Source organism: Orycteropus afer, unplaced genomic scaffold, assembly GCF_000298275.1.
Source record: "Orycteropus afer afer isolate SDZICR_OR568_19922 unplaced genomic scaffold, OryAfe1.0 scaffold00244, whole genome shotgun sequence".
Taxonomy (NCBI): Eukaryota; Metazoa; Chordata; class Mammalia; order Tubulidentata; family Orycteropodidae; genus Orycteropus; species Orycteropus afer.
The window spans coordinates 3,451,846-3,469,274 of NW_006921831.1; the positions used below are offsets into that span (position 1 = coordinate 3,451,846).

The 17,429-nt window shown below is 61.4% G+C and overlaps 2 protein-coding genes across 2 annotated transcripts in view; both read left to right on the forward strand.

Moving 5' to 3' along the window:
* The first annotated feature begins 6,464 nt into the window (after positions 1–6,464).
* CTSD (cathepsin D) lies at positions 6,465–13,965 on the forward strand. Its single transcript, XM_007949283.1, has 9 exons — positions 6,465–6,532; positions 8,644–8,803; positions 10,019–10,142; positions 10,496–10,614; positions 11,957–12,183; positions 12,826–12,948; positions 13,313–13,457; positions 13,583–13,681; positions 13,798–13,965. Exons 1-9 carry the CDS (start codon positions 6,465–6,467, stop codon positions 13,963–13,965), a joined length of 1,233 nt encoding a protein of 410 aa, XP_007947474.1.
* Positions 13,966–17,043: 3,078 nt separating this feature from the next.
* Positions 17,044–17,429, forward strand: part of IFITM10 (interferon induced transmembrane protein 10) — a 19,933-nt gene continuing 19,547 nt past the window's right edge. Inside the window, exon 1 of the mRNA XM_007949342.1 lies at positions 17,044–17,093. Coding sequence (XP_007947533.1) covers positions 17,044–17,093 — 50 coding nt within the window. The remainder of the gene's footprint in view (positions 17,094–17,429) is intronic.

A 17,429-nucleotide genomic window follows, 5' to 3' on the forward strand; every position in this document is an offset into this window, starting at 1 on the left:
TAGCTGTCTTCCAAATTTCTTGGCATGGACAAGTGAGGGCTGTCCATCACTGTATCCATTTGTTAAAAGATTGCCGGTGGTATCTGTCAGTTCCTAGAGCCTTGTTTTTCACCACTTTCCTCAGTGCAGCTTCGACTTATTCCTTCAGTACCATCAGTTCTTGGTCATATGCCACCTCCTGAAATGGTTGAACATCAACCAGTTCTTTTTGGTGCAGTGACTCTGTGTATTCCTTCCATCTTCTTCTAATGCTTTCTGCATTGTTCAGTGTCTTGCCCATAGAATGTCAATATTGCAACTCGAGGCTTGAATTGTTTCTTCAGTTCTTTCAGTGTGAGAAACAGTGTGTGTATTCTTCCCCTTTGTTTTTCTAACTCCAGAGCTTTGCACATTTCATCACAATACTTTACTTTGTCTTCTTTAGTGACTCTGAAATCTTCTGTTCAGTTCTTCTACTTCATCATATCTTCTATTTCCTTTAACTATTCTCTGCGCAAAAGCAAGTTTCAGAGTTTCTCCTGACAACCACTTTGGTGTTTTCTTCCTTTCCTGTCTTTCTTTTTCATGACCTTTTGCTTCTTTCATGTATGATGTCCTTGGTGACATCCCACAACTCGTCTGGTCTTCAATCATTAGTGTTTGATGCATCAGATCTATTCTTGAGATGGTCTCTAATGTTAGTGGATATAATCAGGGTTGTACGTTGACTCTCACAGACTTGTTTTAACTTTCTTCAGCTTTAACTTAAATGTGCATATGAGCAAATAATTTGAGAAGCTGGACGATATGAGGAAGAATGTGGCTTCAGGATCGGAGGAAGGCTCATTAATAACCTGCAATGTGCAGATGACACAACCTTGCTTATTGAAAGTGAAGATGAGTTGAAGCACTTACTGATGGAGATGAAAGACCACAGCCTTCAGTACGGATTACAACTTAACATAAAGAAAACAAAAATCATCACAATTGGACCGATAAGCAACATCATGATAAATGGAGAAAAGATTGAAGTTGTCAGGGATTTCATTTTACTTGGGGCCACAATCAATGCCTGTGGAAGCAGCAGTCAAGAGATCAAACAATGTATTTGCATTGCGTAAATCGGGTGCAAAAGACCTCTTTAAAGTGTTTAAAACCAAAGATATCAGCTTGAGGACTAAGGTGCCCCTGACCCAAGCCATGGTATTTTCAACAGCCTCATATGCATGGGAAAGCTGGACAGTGAATAAGGAAGAATTGACACATTTGAACTGTGGTGTTGGTGAGGAATATTGAATACCCCAAGGACTGCCAGAAGAACAAGTCTGTCTTGGAAGAAGTCCAGCCCGAATGCTTAGTAGCCAGGGTTTCAAGACGTCGTCTCACGTACTTGGGTCATGTCATCAGGAGGGACCATTCCCTGGAGAAGGACATCATGCTTAGTAAATTAGAGGGTCAGGGAAAAAGGGGAAGAGCTGAATGAGATGGAGTAGCACAGTCGCTGTAACGGTGGGCTCAGACATGGCAAAGGCTGTACGGGTGGTGCAGGACAGGGCAGTGTTCTGTCCTTCTGTCATGGGGTCTCCGTGAGCGGGAGGACTTGACAGCACCTGACAACAACAACGTGGAATGTAACTCTTACTGATTACTGCCCAGTGCCCACTGCTGAGGGTCCTGAAAGGCATATTCCCACATATATCACAACAGAAGGTCCCGGGCAGAGGGAGGGAATGTGGAACAAAACTCAGTTATGAAAGAGACCAGGCTGACTGGTCTCATGACGGCTGATGGGATGCCTGGGATGAAGGCCCTTAGACATCCTTCAAGCCAGGAACTGAACTCTACCCCCATGGATCAACTTTCAACCAAACCGCAGACAGGCCTATAAAGTGAACAGTGATACCAGGAGGGTATGAACTCATTAGAACAATCAACCATACAAGATCAAGAAGGCAGCATTTGCCCAGGGGTACAGCAAGGAGGCAGAAGGGCATGGAAAGGTAGGATGAAGGGAAGGGGTGGGCATGGGGAGGAAGTGGGGAGAGTGCTGGTGCACTGTGGGGATTGCGGTGAATGTCACAAAACAGAGTATGTGTGGACTGGTGAATGGAAAATAAATTTGCTCTGTAAACTTTCATCCAAATCACAATTTAAAAATTTAAATAAATAAATAAATAAATACCACTCCGCTCTACTCGTGCTGGCCATGTTTCAAGGTCAAATTGCTAAATCCGATGACCACTAGTCAGGCCCATCCCCCACCTGACTCACTGGTGGCATCTGTCACAGCGTGCCCTTCTCCTCCAGGGGTCCCTTTCTTTGGGCACTGCCCTCCTGAGTTCTCTCCTGCACATAAGCCACTTCTCAGTCTCTTTCGCCCGTTACTGTCATTTCTCAAACCTCTAAAAGTCAGGGCATGGGCGGGGGCAGGCTCAATCCTTGGGCCTCTTCTAAACTCTATCCCCAGCCCTTAATGGTTTCATCCAATCTTTTTATTTAAATTCCACTAAATATTAATGGTTCAAATTTCTATTGCAGCTTGGACTTTCTCCCTTAACTCCCAACTCAAGTAGCCAGCTACTCAAGGGTGCCATACATGTGCTCCACGGGCATGTAGACCACTTGAGGGAGCCATATGTGTGCTGCACAGGCATCCAGACCCCTCGAGGGCCCATATGTGTGCTCACGGGCATCTAGACCCCTCGAGGTGCCATCCATGTGCTCCACAGGCATCTAGACCACTCGAGGGCACCAAGTGTGTGCTCCTCAGGCATCCAAACCACTCAAGGGCCCAATGTGTGTGCTCACGGGCATCTAGACCACTCGAGGTGCCATCCATGTGCTCCACAGGCATCTAGACCACTCGAGGGCACCATGTGTGTGCTCACGAGCATCTAGACCACTCGAGGGCACCATAGTTGTGCTCCACAGGCATCCAGACTACTCGAGGGTACCACGAACACTCCACAAGTATCTAGACCACTCGAGGGCACCATGTGTGTGCTCACGGGTGTCTAGACATCGCGAGGGCACCGTGTGTGTGCTCCACAGGCATCTAGACCTGATGCACCCATAATCAAGCTCGTGGGTCTCTTTCTGAGCCCCACACGTACATCCCTGCCCTTCTCAGCTAACAGGGATGCCATCCTTCAGTTTGCCGTGGACAGGTCCCCAGATCAGTCTGTCCCCTCGTATGGCACAAGATATGCATGAAAAAGCTGGGCATTGAAAGGGGAAGAAACAAGAATTGCTGCATTCCTACCATGGTGTTAGGGAAGTACACCGAACACTTTGTGGGACGCCAGAACAAACAAGCCAGTATCAGGAGAAATCCAACCAGAATGCGCCACAGAGCGAGGGTGGTGAGACTCCAGCTCACTTTGACACGTCATCAGGAAAGAGCATCGCTGGGGAAAGACACCTTGTTGGTAGAGCAGAGGTGTGTCTCCGCTATCAGACATACCCCCAAGTCGGGGCTTGAATGCACAGAATTATTTTCTCACACTTTGTTGTTGTTGCTGCTGTTATGTGCCATCGAGTCGTACCTAACTCAGAGCTACCCCTCCGTGGGTTTCCGAGGCGGCATCTCTGCAGAAGTAGATTGTCCAACCTTCCTTCCAAGGAGTGGCTGGTGGGTTTGACCCACCAGCCTTGTGGTTAGCAGTCAGGTGCCTTAGGCACTGTGCCATCAGAGCTCCTGAGTCCACTCAGAGGAGCCCCACAGGAGAGGCCTGTTGAGCCACTTCCCAAATCGAGCCTAGCTCCGCCCTCCACGTGGGGCGCTCACAGCAGAGCCAACCAGCCAACTGGTCCCTCTCTAGGCTACTGGCCAGGATAGAGCTCTGATCACACCTTCTGCCTCGCACCTGGGGCCAAGTCCGTGCTCGTGTGGGATCAGGACGGAGGTACGAGGGCCACCCTGGGAGCAGGGTCCCGGGTGTGGCTTCTGACCTCCTCTCCCACTCCAACTCTCCAGGTGGACCCCAGACCAGCTGTCTCCAGAAAGCTCACCTGCACACAGGGAGATGCTGGCGCTGAGTGGGGCCCAGCGGCCCTGCCCCTACCTCTCTATCCCTTCCCTCTCCCGAACTCCAAGAACTTCCAGCAGCGTCCAGGGGTGACAAGGAGCCAGGGCACCCTGAGAAGAGCTCAGTGTCCCAATAGCCCTTGGCCCTGGGCAGTGTCACAGCTGGGACTGTAGTCGCTGGGCTCCAGGCTGCCGGCCGGCTCTGGCCAGACCTTGCCCCCAACCTCCCGCCTGCCTGCTCCCACTGGGCCGCACAGCAGAGCCGTGCGGTGGCTGCAGGCCGGGCTCCCCAGGACGCTCCCTCTGGGGCACTCTGCTGCTCCAGAAAGGCCCCCACGGGGTCTCTGCTCTGTCACAGGCCAAAGGCCCCCCCACCCAAGAACTCCACCCGAGACGGCCCCTCATGCAGAGTGTGTGGGCCCTGCCTCACACGCCCTGCCAGACGTGGGCAAGGCCAGGAAAGGGTGCTGTCTGGAACAAAGGCTGTGGGTGTGGCAGACACAGGGCACAGGGTGCCGGGCCCCCCAGGGAAGGCCTGGCAGCAACGGGGCCTCTGGAATCAGCTGAGGGGGTCCTGAAGCCCCATCCGACCTGGAATCGGAGCCCAGCATGCGTCTGGGCTGTGTCTCGGGCCCCAAGTGACAGTGCCAGCATGGGACTGCTGGGGCAGGGTCTTTGTGGGAGTGGGGGCCTCCCCACTCTTAGGGCTTTCTGTGGCTCCCTGCTGTCCTCAGGAAAGCCCAGGGCCCCACTTCACCAGTCCCAGCCAGACACACTGGCCACAGGCTTGGATCCCTCCGACAGCCGGACCTGCTAGATTGCTGTGGCCGCCCACGCCTCTGCACCTCAGGCCACCTCCTTTATCAGGCTTCTGCGGTCAAAGCACCTGAGACACCCCGAAGGCGTTTCTCCCATGGGCCTGCATCTGACTGTCTTCTTCCGGGCAGGGCATGCAGGACCCCAGACATCAGCTGGGACCACCTTTCACCCAGCACCCAAACCTACTCACCCAGGGCGCTGCTGATCCCGCCAAGAGGCTGGCCCCTAGAGGGCAGGGGGTGATACCCTCGCCGTGGGTGGCCCTGGGGTTGACGCAGAAGGCAAAGATGTCCAGCTGTTCTACCCAGCACCTTGGCGCTCACGTCTAGAGCCCAAGCAGGTGATCCAGTTAAACAGCTGGATGTGGGGGCAGGACTGGGCAGTGCGCGACCCCACAGCCATCAGACTGACTGGGGTTGAGACCTGGTCAGAGCCAGGACTCCACTGTACATCACTCATCTTAGTTACAGAAAAGACAAAAACTCCCATCCCACCTGCTGTGAGCCACGCAGCCTCTGTCTGTCCATCTGTAAAATGGGGCAGGGGCCTGTCTGGCTCACAGGGAGTGGGAGGACTCAGCCCCAGGTCAGAGCAGCCTGGAATGGCTCCTCATTGTTTCCGCTGAGTGCCACCTCCTCAGAGGCCAGCCTAACAGCTGTCACTTGCTAGCAGGCCCCTGGCTGACACGACTTCTCTCCTTCTGGATCCTTTCCTCGATAATATGTGCACCGGGGACATGAGGGTCAGGCCTAGCTTGGACCCTGGCACCAAGCAGGGCATGCAGACATGAGTGAGGGGCTGTGGGGTCCTGGAGTAGCCCCTGACCGTGGTCCCAGCTGAAGGCACCCAGCAGGCTCCTAACAGCAGGCCCTGTGCCCGGGGGACCTGGCTCCAGAGCCTTTACTCCACGGAGGGGACCAAGGGACTGTGCCTGCGTCACAGACAGGCAGGGCAGGTCCAGAGAGAAAGGGGCCCAGGATGGCCCCTGCAGGGCCAAGCAAGGCGCAGGTCTGGGAAAGTGGAGGGAGCGCGGGACAGCGACACTGGCCACTGGGAAGGATGAGGTTCATCCGGACGCGGAGTGGGGCAGCTTCCAGAAAGGGGGCCTGGGAGGCTCAAGGGGCCTGGAGTCCAGAGGGTCTCGCCGCACCCTCCCCTACGCTGGCCTCCGCCTCTCGGCACCCGCCGCGGCACCGGCACAGCTGCAGGGGCCCCAGGTCGGGGCGCACCCGGTGGGCCCGGGTGTCCGGGTGTCAGGCACACGGCGGGCCGGAGGTGGCGTAGGTGACACTCCTGGGCTGGAGCAATCGCAGTCCCGCCTGGAGGAAGAGGAAGGAGCGGGGGCGCAGGGAGCGCGCCCCGCGGCGGCGCCACCGACCTCGGGGTGAAGGCTCGGTCACCTTGCCCTCCGCGCACAGCCCGCCTGCCCTCAGCCCGGGGCGGGGCCCGGCCCAGGGAGCGAGCTCGGTGGAAGCGAGGCTTGGGCGGGGGGCGGGCCCAGGACGCCCCGCCCAGGCCGCGCCCACGTGACAGCCCCGGCGCAAACAAGCCGGTCACCTGACCTGCGGACTGCGCTGTCATCCCGGCTCCGAGCGCACGGCCTCGCCGCTCTGCTCCACTCCGCTCCGCCGCCGTCACCATGCAGGCCCTCAGCCTCCTGCTGCTCGTCCTGGGCCTGCTGCTCGGCCCGGCCTCCGCGCTCGTCAGGTGAGCCTCGTGCGCCTCCCGGGGCCGGGCGCCGGCTGCTGTCCGCGGGCCCCCCCCTTGCCCGGCTGGAATGCCGCTCGCCCCCGTGAGGCCTCGTGCAGGCCCAGCCTCTCTTGAGCGCCGGGAGGGAGTTCGGGGAGTGCAGGACGACGCCGGGCAGAGGCGCGAGAGCGCCCCCTTCCACCGTGGAGTCGGCGTGGAGGGCACAGGAGGCGGGAGGGTGGCAGTGGCACAGGGCTGATCCCAGCCCCCCACGGGCCCAGGGCCCAGGCTGGGAGTGGGAGGTGTTGCTGATTCGGACGGGTGAGGTTGGTGCATCTGCCCAGGGACCACGTGTGGGAGTCTGGACCGGCCGGTGCAGGTACACTAGTCTTCCCCTCCTTGGGGCCCCCATGGCAGCTTTGAACACCAGTGGCTTCTTGCTCAGTCGACTGCACACAATTTTTCCACGGGCCCTGTGACCAGGGTGGCCCAGGGAGGAGCGGGAGGCCTAAGAAGGAGGGTGGGTGAATGGCTGAGGCTGCCCACAGCAGGTCCGGCTGTCACACTGGAGAGGAGGCTCAGCTCCCCCACTGACCACCTGCTGCGACAGAGACTGTGCCCTCCTGGGCCCTAGGGTCCTGTTCCCCCAGCTGTGTGCTCCAGGCAGAGATGCTGACTGCTAGCATAGACCACAGGCTGTGCCAGGCAGGCTGATGGGCCCCTGGGGCTGAGGATGGAGACCCCTGTCTCTCACCCCAGTAGGACACCTTACTACCCCAGGATGGGGTGGGGGTATGGGAGGCCAACCCCACCCTTGCACTGGGCTTTCCTGCCAGGACTCTGTGTCCCTCACCTTCATTGGGCAGTGGAGCAGGTGGATGAGGTCATAGGGCATCTGTGCCTGCAGGAGCTAGGGAGCTGGTCTGGCTGGCTGCGGGCTGTGGGTGGTTAAGCCCTGCTGGAGGGCTGGCCTGCATGGGCTCCCCATGGGCCGCAGCCAGGGGTGACCTGGCCCCCACAGAGCCAATGTGGGGAGCAGCTGCAGGCCTGAACCTGCCCTGCCCTGCTCTGGCCCACCCGCACGCCCACACCCTCCCATGGCTCCAGGAGGGAGGCGATGGCCTTGGGAGATGTGCTGGGTCATGGGGCCTCCTATCACTAAGGGTGTGGCCGACCCGCAGCTAAGAGCCACAGGCTCTTCCCCGCCCACCTCTTATTCTGCATCTTGCCCTTGCAGCAGGGAAACCTGAGGTCACCTTACTCTTCTTGTGGGACACCTTCCACTCCTTCCTCAGCTGATGGGGCAGGTGGTGGACCACAGTTATTAGACAGTGGAACCAAGGTCCTGTCAGCTCCTAGGGCACCAGCCTCAGCCTGGGGCAGCTGCCTGGTGCTAGGCCTGCTTCAGAGGGTGCCTTGGTGAGGCGCCACACCTGCTGCGCTGAGGTGTTTGCAAGAAGGCTGGCCCAGCAGCAGCCTTAGTGCCTGCATCCAGGTGGGGAGGGGGCCACGAGGGTGGTGGGAGGGAGCGAGCGCGGTGGAGTGTAAGGTGGCTGAGGGGTCATGGAAGCCTTGCAGGACTTAGGGTGGGTGAGAGGTCCTAGCTGGGGGCTGGAGCTGGGCAGGGAGCCGGGCAGCACACGAGGGGGCGTGCAGGGCCCCTGCTGTGGCTGGGCATCCCTGAGTGTTGCAGCACTGAAGGTTCTCAGCTGCTGACTAAAAGGTTGGCGTCCACTCAGGTGCCTCGGGAGAAGGGCTTGACAGCCCCTTTCCAAAACATCAACCTCTGAAAATCCTGTGTTCTGCTCAGACACACGTGGGGTCGCCGTGAGTGGAAGGCAACTCCACGCAAACTGGTGGCCCGGCTGACTGCACGGCTGGGCGCCATGGTGGAGGAGAAGAGGGCAGACTCAGGCTCAGGATGGATGCAGGGTGTGGGAAGGGGGCGCATGGGGGCCCACGGACTCGGGCCTGGCAGCTGGTGGACAGTGGTTAGCCGTGAGCAGCACAGGTAGAAAGCCGACGTTGGGTGTGAGCCGTGCTGGGTGGGGGTGCCATGTGGCTGGACAGGCTGTGAGCGTGGTGGGAGGGGTGACCCCTTTGGCCAGCGCAGACCCTCATCCCCACAGGATCCCGCTGCACAAGTTCACGTCCATCCGTCGGACTCTGTCTGAGGTTGGCGGCTCCGTGGAAGACCTGATCGCCAAGGAGCCCATCAGGAAATACTCCTATGGGGGCCCTGCTGCGACTGGGGGGCCGGTCCCAGAGATGCTCAAGAACTACATGGATGTGAGTGTGGGGGCGGGTAGGGGGGACTGACACGCCCGCTTGTTTCCCAAGGACTCCCCTGGTCAGTGGGAGGGCCACTTCAGGCCAGGCCCCACCTTCCCCCAAGGACCCGCCCCTCTAAACCCCGCCCTGCACTTCCAGCATGTGGGAGTTAGGCCCAAGTTGCTGGCAGTGGCGGCCTGAGCCCAGTGCCAGGGCTGAGTGGTAGGACGGGTGTCGGAGCCTCACACAGGGAGTTGGGCCCGCAGCCCAGTCCCTCGCTAAGGACACACAAGGAGCGAGGAGTCCCGACTCGGACGTGGCTGGGCTCCTGTTGGGTCAGCACCCCTTAGCGCTCCCTGCTCCTTGAGGGCCAAACACACTCAATGATGGAGCAGAGTAGGACCTGCTGGGCTTGGCCCCAGCTCTGTGCCGACGAGTCCTGGGCCCTGGTCTCGGAAACTCCTCGCTGCCCCTGTGGTCTGCTGAGGGAGGGCAGGAGGCGCGCCCTCTGTCCGGCTTGGCCCGGGTCCTGGCTGTAACAGGAAGCTTGAGTCTCATGGCCATGTGACAGGGCTGTGGGGGAGAAGGGGAGAGAGCCGTCTGTGGGCTGACTGACAGATTCCTGGTCCCCTAACACATGGTCCGTGGAGATCTGCTGAGCCGCCCCCCTCCTGCTCAGTCTAGACACTTCTCGGAACTGGGCAGCTGCTCTGGCTCCCTGGCTGAGCTGACCATTGGCCAAGCCTCCTTGCCCCAAATCGAGGACCACTGAGAGGGCCAGCCATGGGGTTTCCCTTTGGACTCACCTAATCCTTAGCAGCCATTACCCAGTGTACACGTGGGGAAACTGAGGCCCAGGCCAGTTGCTTGGCTGGTGAATGACTCAGAGCTGGGGCGACTGGTCTCTGAGGCACCTCCTCTGGGGTGGGGCCAGACTCTAACCTAGGCCCTGGGGTCTGGCCTAGGGGGAAAGCCACTCTGGGACGATGGCCAGGGACTCCCAAGCAGCTTGTCCTCCAGTGGGAGGGGCTGCAGAGATGGGTCCACTGCTGGGGGGGCTGCTCGGAGGGGTCTGAGTACCTACCGGCAAGAGGGCTGGGTGGGGCTGCCTGGAGAGGGCCAAAGCCAGCAGGCAGTGACGCAGCAGGGCCTGGGACCTGCGCCACCCGCCCCGTCAATCCAGTGCCAGGGCAGGGTGCCCCCAGCCACCCTGATGGGTCTCCCTCTGTTCAGGCCCAGTACTATGGGGAGATCGGCATTGGGACGCCGCCCCAGTGCTTCACAGTCGTCTTTGACACCGGCTCCTCCAACCTGTGGGTCCCCTCAGTTCACTGCAAGCTACTGGATATCGCCTGCTGTGAGTCTCTGCCCTCAGGGCACCCTGGGGCCTTTGAGTGCCATGCACCTCGGGGGGCTAGCCCCTGTTCCTCACACACTGGCACCCACGCTCCCTTAGGCCCCGGGAGGGAGGCAGGCACAGAGCCATTCTCTTCACTGGCCACATCAGACTGTCCCCCCGCCTGCCCCGTCCCTGTCGCCCACTTCCCGGGGAACCTGCCTAGTCCAGCCCCTCTGCACATCTCTGGGGTGGCCCAAGCTGGAGCCCACTGGGGCTGCAGGGGCTGAGCCTGTGGTCCTGGGGCCTGGCCGCCCTGGCTGTGGGATGGGAGGCGGGGACCCCACGTGCCAGGCTGACAGCCCTCCCCACAGGGATCCACCACAAATACAACAGTGCCAAGTCCAGCACCTATGTGGAGAACGGGACCACCTTCGACATCCACTATGGCTCAGGCAGTCTCTCTGGGTACCTGAGCCAGGACACCGTGTCGGTGAGCCTTCCCGGGGCGGCTGCCATAGGGGCAAGGGGTTGTCACCCCTGTCTGTGCGTGTGTGACCAAGTGACTGGGCTCAGTGCCTGGGGACCCTCTCCTCATCCCAGGGCAGGGCAGGGTGCTGGGTGGTGAGCCGGCACAGCAGTCGGCTGGGGGACCCAGGGATTAGAGGTGAGAGCCAGGAGGAATGAGGCGGGGACCCCATTCTGGGAGGTCTGGGCTGCAGGTGAGGGGTGTGCACAGCTAGGAGCCCCAGAAGGATTTGAAGGCCCTGGTTCTTCAATGGCATGGGGGGCAGTGACAAGGCATGGGTTTCAATACCTGAGTGATCAGACCCAGCGAGTGAGGCCAGGCCTCCTCCCTGTTCCCAGAGGAGGAGCCCACAGAGGGCGGGGTTCCTGGGTCCTGGGGAGCCAGCAAAGCAGTCAGGGCCTGGCCTGGGGTATCTGGGTCCTGTGCAGCCCAGGGGCTGAGGGGACAGGGTTTTCTGAGGGACAGCTGGGGACCCCGCCTGGGGTAGTTGAGGCTCACCCCCCACAGCTCTTGGCTGCTCCCCACAGGCACTGCTGGGTGGGTGCCCCCTTCTCCCCACAGGCACTGCTGGGTGGGTACCCCCTACTCCCCACAGGCACTGCAGGATGGGTGCTGGGTGGGTGCAGGGTCCAGGCTGATGCCCTCCTTGCTCTCTGGAGGGTGGCCCTGCTATAGTGGCAGGGCAGTGTGCTACAACCATGAGGACCAGTGGGTACTGTCTCTGGGGTGGCTGGCCCCCTGCCCTCTTCTCTCCTGTCTGCTGCTGGGCTGTCTGCAGGGTCCTGTCTTCTCTGGGTCTCCTGTTGGAGACAGGATGTTGCCTAACACCCCCCCACAAGGGTGTGAGCGCCAAACGGCCGTCTCTCCCACATCCTGGCCCCGCCTTCTTCTCTGCAGCCTCAGCCATGACCTGGGGTGGTATGGGCTTGGGCCCCGGCCTTTTGTCACTGAGCCCGGGGGTGGGTAAGTCTGGGGGGAAGGGCATGGGCAGAGGCCTGCCCTCGTCCCCCAGTGCCTACTTCCATGAGGATGAGGGCTTGGCACTGCAGCAGGGCGCACACAGGGGCCACGCTGATGCCGCCAGCTGCCTCTTCCCCAAAGCCTTCCTGCCCGGTCCCCTCTGCCCGCTTTGCACACCCCCAGATGCACGGGGTGGGGGGGGGCAGTGGGGGGGTGGTTACCTAGGTGTGCCTGCCCAGGCTCAGGAGAAAGATGACAACCAAACCCACTGAGCCCTCTGTGGCCTTTGACCCCTGCCAGGGCCCCCACCATCCCCACCATGGCCCAGTGACCCCTGTGCCCACAGGTGCCCTGCCAGATGCTCTCGGAGCCTGTGAAAGGTGTCAGGGTGGAGCGGCAGGTCTTCGGGGAGGCCACCAAGCAGCCGGGCATCACGTTCATTGCAGCCAAGTTTGACGGCATTCTGGGCATGGCCTACCCCCGCATCTCTGTCAACAACGTGGTCCCCGTCTTCGACAACCTCATGAAACAGAAGCTGGTGGACAAAAACATGTTTTCCTTCTACCTCAACAGGTGGGGCCCGGGGCCTGGGCCGCCTCCCCGCTCCACCCAGCCCCTGGGGGCTGCCTCCCCACTGCTCCCAGCCCCTGGGGCAACCACAGCGTTGCTGCTCGTAACGGTTCTGGGGTGGTCACTGTGCTGGGAGGGCAGTAGCCTTTGTGGAGGACAGGCCCCCCTGGGACAACTGCCCCTCAGTGTGGAGTCAGGTGGTCAGGGCTGCAGATACAAGGCCTGGATGAGAAATGGGCAGCGGGGAAGGGCTGGCCGGTGGCCAGGCAGGAGCAGAGAGGGGCCACACCACGAAGACTGGGCGTAGGGCCCTCTGGGCATTGAGTGCATGGAGGTCCTGGGGCAGGAACGTGCCATGTCACCTACTTGGTTGCACAGCCACCACCTCCTGGAAGCCCACCATGATTCCAGGCTCCTGGTTCTCCCTTCCTCCTGCCCAGTGGCCTGGCCCTGGTTATCCTTTGCTGGTAGGGCCAGTGGTCCCAAGTGGGATCGCGCTGTACGGGGGGGTCTGGCCCCACTGAGCGGCCACGCAGGGTCTCCCTGAAGGGATGGGAGTCAGTTCCTCCATTCTCCCGCTCCCCAAACCCCACCCCACCACAGGCCTGCCCAGCTCAGTCCTATCGCTTGCTTCCTCCCTCACAGGGACCCGGAAGCCCAGCCCGGAGGTGAGCTGATGCTGGGTGGTATCGACTCCAAGTATTACAAGGGCTCCGTGAACTTCTTGAATGTCACCCGCCAGGCTTACTGGCAGATCCACATGGAGAGGTGAGTGGGGCACTGTGGACCCTAGGGCAGTGGCCCTGGTGCCTGGGCCTCAGTGCCTGCGAGCCACCCACCTGCAGGCCCGAGGGCGGCTGGGTTCCCCAGCGGGCTGAGCTGGAGGCTTCCTGGGCCCTGGGCTCAGGGCCCTTCTCTCCCCACGGCCACAAACCTCATGAGCAGGTCAGACTCCATACCTGGTCTTGCAGATAACACGTCCCTAAGCTCCCTCTCCTCACGCCCCTCCTCTTCCTCAGCCCAGCACCAGTTCCTTGCCAGTGAGGGATGGGCTCCCCCATGCAGGAGAGCAGGGGCTGGAGGGCAGGGCCCAGGTTCAGGCCCAGGCGAGACTCATCCCCTGCCTCCGTAGTGTGGACGTGGGCAATGGGCTAACCCTGTGCAAGGGCGGCTGTGAGGCCATTGTGGACACGGGCACGTCCCTGATGGTGGGCCCCGTGGAGGAGATCACCGAGCTGCAGAAGGCCGTGGGCGCCGTGCCGCTGATCCAGGGCGAGGTGAGCTGAGGTGGCAGCGTGTCAGGTGGGCGGGCAGGCCGGGCAAGGTGAGCAGGCGGCAGGCGGGAGGGTGGGGTGCCCAGGCGGCACCTGCCCACCCACCACCCGCTGTCCCCTCCTGGCAGTACATGATTCCCTGTGAGAAGATTCCCAACCTGCCCCCCGTCTCCCTGAAGCTGGGGGGCAAGGACTACGTGCTTTCACCAGATGATTACGTTCTCAAGGTGAGGGGGGCCTGGGGCCTGGACACCCAAGGGGCAGCCAGGGCCGGGGGTGTGCGGCGGGGCAGAGGACGGGCGCCTGCTCAGGGGGCAGGGGGCTGACCACCACAGCTGTGCAGGTGTCGCAGGCCGGAAGGACCATCTGTCTGAGCGGCTTCATGGGCATGGACATCCCCCCGCCCGGCGGGCCGCTCTGGATCCTGGGTGACGTCTTCATCGGCCGCTACTACACGGTGTTCGACCGGGACAACAACCGCGTGGGCTTTGCTGAGGCTGCCAAAGTCTAGCGCTTCTTCACCGAGACAGAGACAGCGAGCGGGAAGGGACAGCCACTGTCTCGCCCCACTGCACCCTGCCCTCTCAACGCACACAGGTGCACACACACACACACACACACACTCTGACACTCACTTCCCTGTCCCAGTTTCAGAAATGCTCTTTGTCTGATGGAGGGTCAGGGCACAGATCTCAGTGACTTAGAGGAGCAGCTAGGGACCGGCAGTGAGGACCCCTCCCCTCCCCTAGAGCCCCCAGCCACTGTTGGCCATGCTGTTGCCCTGGCAGGGCCCCGGCCACGCTCCCTGCCTCTCCTCCAGGGAATCCCGTCCTTCCTGGGGGCCGTTGTGCCCCAGGCTGGGGCTCGGAGCCCAGTTCTACTGACCCCACCACCCACCATCCATCTGTCCCAGCCCACGAGGAAGGGGCCTGCCGAGGCCTGGGGATGGACAGGCGGGGCATGAGAGGGGATGGAGCCAGCAGATGGCCTTGGAGTCACAGGGCCTGACCTACAGGGTGGGCCCTACAGGGTGGGGCTGGGATGGCTGGATGCTGACTCTGGCCCTGGCCGCCTTTTGTAGCTGCCCTGCTAAGGGCTGAGCCCCTGTGGACAGAAAAATACAGTTGTTTGGGCCTTTCTCTGCGTTGGTGTGTTTTCTGCTTGGAGGATGGGGCTTCTAAATCGGGCTGCAGGGGCTGGGTGGGGTACAGGGCTGTGGGTGCCCAGCCTGGCGACCAGCCCCTCAAGACCTGGCTGGCCAGCCTCACAGCAGAACCGCCACTGGCAGGGAGCGGCTTGTAGTGAGGTTTGGGCTAGTGACAGGCCACATGTGGCTGTGGCCACAGAGGCAGCAGGGAAGGTCCAGGCAGGCCCTGTGTGGGCCCTGCACCGAGGGAGGACCAAGAAGGGACTCCTGCACTCCCCACCCAACTTGAGGCCCAAGGAGAGAAGGGGCCGTGCAGTCGGACATGTGGGCTCCTTCCTGCTAAGATCTGGACATGGCTGCCCTGACACTAGCCAAGCAGGGACTAGAGGACCCCCTCACTGCCTTGGGCCACATCACTGTAGTCATTGCCAAGGTGGGAGCGTCTGCTGGAGGAGGTGCAGCAGCAGTGGGGTTTTATGGGATGAGTAGGAGTTTGTCAGCACTTGGTGGGAGCAGGAGTCCTGAGATGGGGAGCTCTTGCTCAGAGCCCACCCAGCCAGTGCAGGCATAGAACAAGTCTAAGTGCTGGTCCTCGGCCTGGAGCCCTGTCGGCTCTTGGCACAGTGACTGCCGTGGGACCTGAGGGTTCCAGGACTGCAGAGCCAAGCCCTCCGGGTGCCATCTTGGAGAACGTCTCGGGAGCATGGAGGCCGAATGGTGAGGAGGCTCCCTGGCATGAGCCCTGTGTTCTCTGCGGCTGAAACCCGAGCAGGGAGCCCGTGGTGCTCTGCAGGGCTGGCAGGGCTTCCAGGGACGAGTACCGTCGAGCCGTGTGCACCCCCAGGCTCCGGGGAGAGCTGTCCAGGCCCAGTGGCTGCCCTCCTGCACACTGCCTCTGCTCCTGGCCCTCCTCGGTGTGGCCTTGCCTGAGGCAGCTGCCCTGAGCCCTGCAGCTAAACTCAGGGTGGCCTGGCCTCTGCCAGCCGTGCTCACACTGCAGCCAGCACCTAGGCGGCCAGACCGGGGCCAGTCCACTGGGGGCCTGTGCAGCCGTGCTGTGTCTGTCGCTGTTTCCAGGAAAGGGGACTGAGGTGTGGGGCCCTGGAGAGCCTCAGTGCCCCTCAGCCCTGGTCCAGGGCCTATCCAGAGCCCACCACTCCTGCAAAACAGCTGTTCTGGGAGGACGCTGGCTGGCCACCCCAGGTTCGAATCCAGCCCGTTTTCTAGCTAGGTGACCTAGGGCCATTTCTGCAGGACCCCAAGCCTGGTTCTCTCTGGAAGGTGCCCCAGACACCTAACAGGGCAGGCGGTACCTCCCATCCAGCTGCTCCGCCTGCTTCGAGGCCCTGTTTTCCAGCCCGCAGCGGCCCAGCTGGGTGTTTCCTGCCCCCCCCCCAGTGGTCCTCATGCCTGGAGCCACATCCTGGTGCAGGCCACTCTCGGGGACCTACCGGCGTCTAGCCGCATCCCACCAGCTCACGGGGGGGAGGGGGCGTAGCCTGGTGCAGGAGAGGGGCCTGCCTTTGCCTTCCCTCGCTGTGAATTGGAGCAGGTGCTGGCCCCAGCCTGGGTGCTCCCCTGCCCTGCCCTCCCTGGCTCCTCAGGACCTGTGTGCAGACCAGGAGGCCTCCTGGGTGCCCACAGCAGCCTGCCTGCTCAGGGCAGGGCCAGGGCAGGGGCAGGTGGGGGCCGTGCAGAAGCTGCCTGCCCTGGGGAACCCCGTGCAGATGGGGAGGGCCCCTTGGACCAGGCTCAGCCCGTGGACACCAGTTCTGGGGAAGTGGGTGGTGGGGGCTGGGGCAGGAGAGCACAATTCCAGTTGCCTGGCAACCTGAATGTGAAGCCAGGGAGTCCCAGTAGAGGTGGGGGTCTCCTCGGGCTTGGGAACCCCCACTGCAGAGGCCTTTTTAGTATCGTCGAAAAGTGCATTTGGACTTTGGGGTCCTGGTGAGCATGGGCAAAACTGCAGGGGCCGGGTGGGGTGGGGGCTGGCCAGGGAATGGGCCGGGGCTGAAGGACTGAGTTTGGGGAGGGAAAGGGCTCCAGAAGAGGAGGGCGTCATGGGAGGGGCAGCTCAGGACAAAAGGGGCTGCTTGAGAAGAGCCTTCACAGGAAGGGGGTCTCCGAGTAGAGGACGGGCCTGGCCAGGGGACCAGCGACCAGACGGGCCTGCCGGGCCTCAGCCTGGCTTCCAGAAAGCACCAGGAGGGGCCTAGAGATGTGAAGAGGACCAGCCCAGAGAGGGTTCTTGGGTGCCTAGGGCCTGGGAGCTTGTGGAGGTGGGAGACTGGGAGGGAAGGAGGGCCGGCCAGGTCTTCGTGGGAAACAGGGTCTGACCTGGATGTGAGCGGGACTGGAATTACCGTGGGTCCAGTCTTCCACCTGAGAGAAGATAGGAATGTGGGAGGTAGGTGAGGTACCCCCAGAGAGGGATCCGGCCATATGTACATGGAGGTACCCCCAGAGAAGGACTGGGCCGCAGGGCAGGTGAGGTACCCCTGGAGAGGGACTGGGCCAGGGAGCAACTTGTGAGGGGCAAAGCATCATTAGGGGGCCAGAGGAGCCCTGGTGGGCTGGGCAAGGGCTTGGCGGTGGGCACCACCATCGGGAGAGATCAGGGCTTGCAGGCCACCTAGGCCCCAGGCACAGGCATTGGGCCAGTGCAGGACTGGAGCGCTGAGCCTGAAATCTGTGAGAAATTAACAGGCCCAGGCTCAGAGGCACCAGGAACTGACTTAGGGGGGTCAGATTGGAGGAGAATCAGGGGCCCAGTGACTGACAGGCCAGCAGGCAGGGCTGAGACTGAGCCAAAGGCCTGGGCTGGGGGG

Coding starts and splice junctions, on each gene's coding strand:
- CTSD (XM_007949283.1), top strand. CDS start 6,465: ATGCAGGCCCTCAGCCTCCTGCTGCTCGTCCTGGGCCTGCTGCTCGGC. Junction 8,804..10,018: donor TGCTCAAGAACTACATGGAT/GTGAGTGTGGGG, acceptor CCCTCTGTTCAG/GCCCAGTACTATGGGGAGAT. Junction 13,682..13,797: donor CAGATGATTACGTTCTCAAG/GTGAGGGGGGCC, acceptor ACAGCTGTGCAG/GTGTCGCAGGCCGGAAGGAC.